The sequence below is a fragment of the Haliotis cracherodii genome, unplaced genomic scaffold, assembly GCF_022045235.1.
Source record: "Haliotis cracherodii isolate W230 unplaced genomic scaffold, xgHalCrac1.p SCAF_23, whole genome shotgun sequence".
Lineage (NCBI taxonomy): Eukaryota > Metazoa > Mollusca > Gastropoda > Lepetellida > Haliotidae > Haliotis > Haliotis cracherodii.
Window position 1 is genome coordinate 5,142,319 of NW_027266279.1, and position 6,402 is coordinate 5,148,720.

The 6,402-nt window shown below is 47.8% G+C and overlaps 1 protein-coding gene across 1 annotated transcript; it reads left to right on the plus strand.

The window, feature by feature from the left end:
• The first annotated feature begins 782 nt into the window (after positions 1-782).
• On the plus strand, positions 783-5,178 carry LOC139471532 (uncharacterized). The gene is made up of 4 exons (XM_071253908.1): positions 783-825; positions 2,233-3,243; positions 3,379-4,182; positions 4,967-5,178. Exons 1-4 carry the CDS (start codon positions 783-785, stop codon positions 5,176-5,178), a joined length of 2,070 nt encoding a protein of 689 aa, XP_071110009.1.
• Positions 5,179-6,402: the final 1,224 nt, after the last annotated feature.

Below are 6,402 nucleotides of genomic sequence, written 5' to 3' on the forward strand. Positions count from 1 at the left end.
ATCTATGCAATAACCTACCCCCCCCCCCCCCCCCCCCCCCCCCCCTCCAATAAAAAAAAACAACAACAAAAAACACACCAAAAAACAACCCCAAACAAACAAACAACAAACAAACAAAAAACAAACACACACACACGGTCGCTTATTTTTATTGTTTATATGGTGACACGCTATTATCACCACGGATTAATATATACAAATACACAATTAGCATGCTGCTGGCGTGTAGATCTATCATCTATCATTTGTCCCATAAAATGCCATGAACAGACGCATACATTTCGTCCGAAAACGATGAGCGTTATGTTGGTTCGTTGCGTTTCGTTGATTGAAGTATATTCCCGTACACTAATGCTTATTAATTCTTATTCACGCTACTAACTCACTGCTAAGATTGAATAAACATGTATAATGTATAATAAGAAGAAAATTAAATTGGGAATAAAGCCAAGTGGTAAGGATTTTTAAAATCATTCAATTTATATATATTCTTTTGGTTTTAACAGTTCAAGCACAATAGGATTATTTTGATTTCAAGTAGAGTATAATTGAACTCATCCCAAGTCTTGATAATCCAGCAATGCCTATATCTAGAGTGTGACATTTAGTAACAAGTTGACAGACCGAGTCTCTCGCGGGGGACAGGCGCCAAGGTTATCACTAGATCACGTGATGTGACACCCCGGCTTGATGTCCGGTCCGGTCCGACAGAACGTAGTACGGCGGGGAGAGAGAGTTTGCATAAAAAGCAGGACCGACGGAGTACGCCATCACTTGTCAACATGGCACTTCCCTGGAACACTTGTGGATTCCTGCTGCTGCTAGGTAGGTGAACACTAGCGTTAAATGAACGTACACTGTGGTTCTCTCGGAGACTGTGTCCCAGAAGTCGCTTTGGGACTTAAATTTTTTTCAGAGACAGGATTTTCGAATATACCGAGAAAACATTTGGTTTACTCTCTGAAAGAAGAACCCGATCAATTGTTTCAGGACATCCAACATCTTTCGGGGGTTCCAGATTTGTGCGGAAACGATTTAAAAAAAAAATCAAAATAATGTCATTTGACGTCAAACAATCCCCACCTTACCCCATATTTTGTTTTCAACTCGTGGCATGTTAATTTCTCCTGTTATGATATTTTGTACCTTTGTGTGTTTATAATGGTGCAAAAATAGGGCTTTAGTGAAGCGTTTAACTTCTCGGTGAGGTGAGGTGAGGTGAAATTGGGTTTAACGTCGCGTCCAAGATTATTGCACTTATATAGCGACGTGCATGCACGTGTATGTGTGTGTGTGGCTGCTTGAACTAGTCCGGACTGATGCCGATTTATAGTGCTAGCTCACTGAGATACCATGCCGCAGTTTAACATGAATACCCCACTCAGACACAGTATACTGACTCCGAGCCGACCAGTCCTTGTTTTAGCCCCTTAATGCCGAGCGCCAGACAGGGTAACAACAAGTACAATCTTTTAACGTCTTTTTGTATGACGCGGCCCGGGATCGAACACTGGACCTTCCGCTCTCCGGGCGGACGCTCTACCACAGGACCACGGAGGCGGTCTAACTTCTCGGAACTCAATACCTTAGAATTGTTAAAAGCATGTTTTGCAAGAATTTGACATCTAACGTGTCGTCTAAGGCACCGCGATTCGCTGTGCAGAGTTGCGTCCCTTGGGCACGCCAGAAACCTATGATTGTGGGTTCGAATCCAGGTTCGCCCCGATTATGTTTCTAGGTTTGTCAGCACCATACCCGTGCTCGTGGGTTTCACCGAAGTGGTAAAGGTTTGAGACCTGCATCACTTCGGGCTTTCCTCCCACATTAAACTGACACGCTTGATGTAACTGGAATAATGTTAAAAGCGGCGTTAAACCCAACTCACTCACTCACTCACTCTAACGTGTTTTGTCATTATTATTATTATTATTATTATTGAACAGTATTTCAGTTATGTCGTGGTGCGCCAGCTTAATTATTAAAGCAAGAATGTTGGTTTATGACGCTAATCTCTAAAGCTATGTTACCTGTAGTTGGACAACGCAAACTTGAATTAGAAATCTCGGCTGTTTCAATGAAAGGCGTGTTACTGTGTTTGAAACCTTTGATTGACCAAACAGAATCGAGTATGTTCTAATGTCATTGTATGATTTTACTACACCATTTTACACGCGGTAGTTCTGGACCACCCTGTCAAGTGAAAAGATTGTCACCCTCCCCTTTCTTTTGCAGCCAGCACCGTCTCAGCCGGGTCGTGGAGCTCCTCTGCCCAGTCGAACTCTATCGAGTGTAATGAACACGGCTTCGCCCGCGACCCCAACGACTGCGGGGCTTTCTACAGGTGCGCCAACGGGAAGAACTACCGGTTCGAGTGCCCCGCCAATCTCAAGTTTGATATGACCATCAGCGTCTGCAATTGGCCTGCAAGTGTCGATTGTAGCTCAGCTTTCCCCGCCAACAACGGGTATGAGCCCCAGTACCCCTATGCCCCACCCCCTACATACAAGCCGCAGTACCAGGAGCCCGCCCCAACGTACGCCCCACAGCCCGTCTACACATCGAAACCAGTGTACAAGAAGCGCCCCAGGAAGCCTTCCTACAAATCTCAGTCTGTGCCAATGCCTCAGCCAATGCCCCAGCCAATGCCCCAGCCTCAGCAGCCCGTTTACCAACAACCCCAGAGACCAGTCTATCAGCAGCCAATGACCCAAGCTCCAGTATACCAGCAGCCAATGACCCAGGCCCCAATGTATCAGCAACCGATGACCCAGGCCCCTATGTATCAGCAACCAATGACCCAGGCACCGATGTACATGCCCCAGCGGCCAGTCTACCAACCCCGGAAACCGGTCTACCGTCAACCAATGACACAGGCCCCGGTGTACCAGCAACCGACATACAAGAAGCCCACGTACAGCCAGAACAATCAGAACATGTACGCTCAGCAGCCCCAATACGGAGGCGGCATGAACGGTGGTATGAACGGCGGCATGAGCGGCGGCATGAACGGCGGCATGAGCGGCGGCATGAACGGCGGCATGAGCGGTGGCATGAACGGCGGCATGAACGGAGGCATGAACGGCGGCATGAGCGGTGGTATGAACGGCGGCATGAGCGGTGGATGGACTTCCCAAAAGAAGCAGTCAGGAGGATCTAACTGGGGCACGAAGAAGAGCTTATTCCCATCCAACATGAATCAGAACAGCGGTATGATGGGTGGTATGAACGGAGGTATGAACGGAGGCATGAACGGCGGCATGAGCGGTGGATGGACTTCCCAAAAGAAGCAGTCAGGAGGATCTAACTGGGGCACGAAGAAGAGCTTATTCCCATCCAACATGAATCAGAACAGCGGTATGATGGGTGGTATGAACGGAGGCATGAACGGCGGTATGATGAGCGGAGGTTGGTCCACAGGGAAGAAAACAGGCGGCTATGGACAGAGCCTATTCCCATCACAAATGAATACCGGCGGTATGATGGGTGGTATGAACGGCGGTATGATGAGCGGAGGGTGGTCCACAGGGAAGAAAACCGGTGGCTACGGACAGAGCCTATTCCCATCACAAATGAATACCGGCGGTATGATGGGTGGAATGAACGGCGGCATGATGGGAGGTCACATGATGGGCGGCGGTATGATGGGAGGCGGTATGATGGGAGGCCACATGATGGGAGGCGGCATGATGGGAGGCGGTATGATGGGCGGCGGTATGATGGGCGGTATGAGCCAGACCACCCTCTTCCCTCCCTACCTTCCTCAGAAACCCAAAGCCAACAGTCTCCTGGGCATGCTGATGCAGATGCAGCAACAACAGAAGAACCCCGGCGGCGCCATGAGCCCCATCCTCATCCCCTACCCCTTCCCACCAGAGTGGTTCAAAATGGACTCCGAGACCACCACTATGTCCACGACGGAGGCAACGACAACAGCACCAGCCGGGGGCAAGAAGGGCAACAACATCTTCTTCATCTCCATGGTCCCTCCTATGTTCCCCCCACCGTTTCCAGGAGCTCCCTTGGACGGGCCTTGCGGAGGATTCCCTGATTCCCCCTTCCCCTTCAACAACTCCGAGCCAGCCTGCGGTCTCATCCGGGCATCTCTCGGCGCCACCAACCCCTTCGGCGGTGTTCCCGGTCTTCCTCCACTTTCGACCGCCGGCGTCAGTAGACAGAATGCAGGTACGTTCCCCAGACACACCACCTGTATTAGCAATTTCTCATGGTCCTTTTCTCGGGTTAGATTCCCCTACAACCTGTGCTTGTCTTAATTAATCGGGATGTCAGGGTCGGCGACTTTATTGATAGCGCGTCAACGTTCCACGACGACGTGGATCCTTGCTCTTAATATCAATCACCGGTTTGTCTAGTACAGATTGGAATGGAGTAATCATAAGAATCTTGTGGATTACGAAAGTAGAATCAACGAGTCTACAATTTTGCAAAATGACTTAAAGCTGCGTCATATTTACTAGTACTTGTTTAAATATTATTCAGAATAGCCAGTGAATTCCTGGCTCGGAATCAGCTGCAACAACAACAGACCCGTGAAGATCCGGGGTAGAATAGGTCTTCAGCAACCCATCCTTGCTGTAAAAGGCGACATTGCTTGTCGTAAAAGGCGACTAACGGGATCGGGTGGTCAGGCTCGCTGACTTGGTTGATACATGTCATCGTATCCCAATTGCGTGGATCGATGCTCATGATGTCAATCACTGGATTGTCTGGTCCAGACTCGATTATTTACAGACCGCCGTCATATAGCTGGAGTATTGCTGAGTGCGGCGTTAAACAACACACAAACAAAACAACAACAACAACAACAACAACAGCGCGACGTGTATCATAATGGTTAATGATGGTTTACATCCCTCCGTCGTATAGCTGGAATATTGCATTATACAACAAACAAACAACCATTCTCCAGTTGCCATGGTGATGTCATGAGCGTTGTACCCCACCCTAGGTTGCCGGACCATCTCCTCGGGACAGAGGGCAATCGACCTCCGGTTCGTGGGCTCCTCCAGCCGCCTGTCCGGCCCCCAGTGTCTGGCCTTCGAGACGCTCCTCAACAGCTTCACCACAACCTACCTGGAGAGGACCGTCGTCCCAGACAACACCAGGAGCAACGAAGCCTGCACTGTCTCCGTCCCCGACATCAGGGTCAACTGTAACTAGAACTATGGTGTGTAATGTGTTGTACACTGCATGCGTCTATCCTCGGTAAACATTCGAAAGAATGTCTCATGTATATGCAGATTATACATTACCAAATTCTAAAAGGAAAACTCTTAATTGCCGTCACTGGCTTCACTAACTGTGGTTTCAAAGTCGGGTGAGTCCGACCAAGGTGCTAAAACAAGGACTGGTCGGCTCGGAGTCAGTATACTGTGTCTGAGTGGGGTATTCAAGTTAAACTGCAGCATGGTATCTCAGTGGGCGAGCATTATAAATCGGCATCAGTCCAGTCTAGTACAAGCAGCCAACCACACACACATGCGTGAACGTTGCTAAATAAGTGCAATAATCTTGGACGCCACGTTAAACCCCATTTCACCTCACCTCACCGACCAAGGGTTGGTGGGATTATAAATTTTACTTGAATTCGTCAGTACGTAACCTTAAAGAAAAATCTGCGCCTTATTGGGAAATAAATATCATGAAAAAATGTATTAATCATGAGGTACTGATGTATTAAAATATTACTGTACGTGTCATAACGTATGTTTTTGCGTACGTCAGTTAATTGGGGTCAGTGAGTGAGTTGATTTGAACGGCAAGCAGATTGAGTACAAGTTGTTAGCTATAGGTTTGAGTATCCTCTTAAATCGAATATTGAACGCTGATCTTGATTCTTTCAGGTCGATGTCTCGTCTCATTGTCATCACACGTGGCGAGATTCTCGAGAGAGTCTCTTTTTCGCCTCTCACCGGAAATGTCGAGAATCTTGTTCTCAGGCCTCATCAGATATTGGGAGCGTCTTGCTCTCGCTTTACTTCACCTCCAACATATTTTGTGGTTGTGTGTATATTTATGTAAATAATAAAGTGTGGATGTCGTATTTCAGTGTATGTCTTCATATATTCACTTTACATAGTTATTGTATTCATTGTGACTGGCTGAATGCACAATGTACTTTCGTCGCTTAGGACGTGCCTCCCTGTTGTTTACATGTAGTGAATAGAACGTAGGCCAGAATATATAAAATCGGTTTTTCGATTGCCTGGACGCGTCATACCAACAGACTTTAAAAGACGGTACTTATGTGGCAAATGTGGTGTCTCCTTAGGCAAGAGGAATAGGTCTTCAGCAACCCATGCTTGCCGTTAAAGGTGACTATGCTTGTCCTGAGAGGCAACTAACGGGATCGGGTGGTCAGGCTCCCTGACTTGGTTGATGCAT

What these genes read in the sequence shown, in the direction of transcription:
- LOC139471532 (XM_071253908.1), top strand. Translation starts at nt 783, where the DNA reads ATGGCACTTCCCTGGAACACTTGTGGATTCCTGCTGCTGCTAG. An exon ending in TGGATTCCTGCTGCTGCTAG is followed by an intron (nt 826 to 2,232) that starts GTAGGTGAACAC and finishes TTTCTTTTGCAG; the next exon opens with CCAGCACCGTCTCAGCCGGG. An exon ending in GAACGGAGGTATGAACGGAG is followed by an intron (nt 3,244 to 3,378) that starts GCATGAACGGCG and finishes GTATGAACGGAG; the next exon opens with GCATGAACGGCGGTATGATG.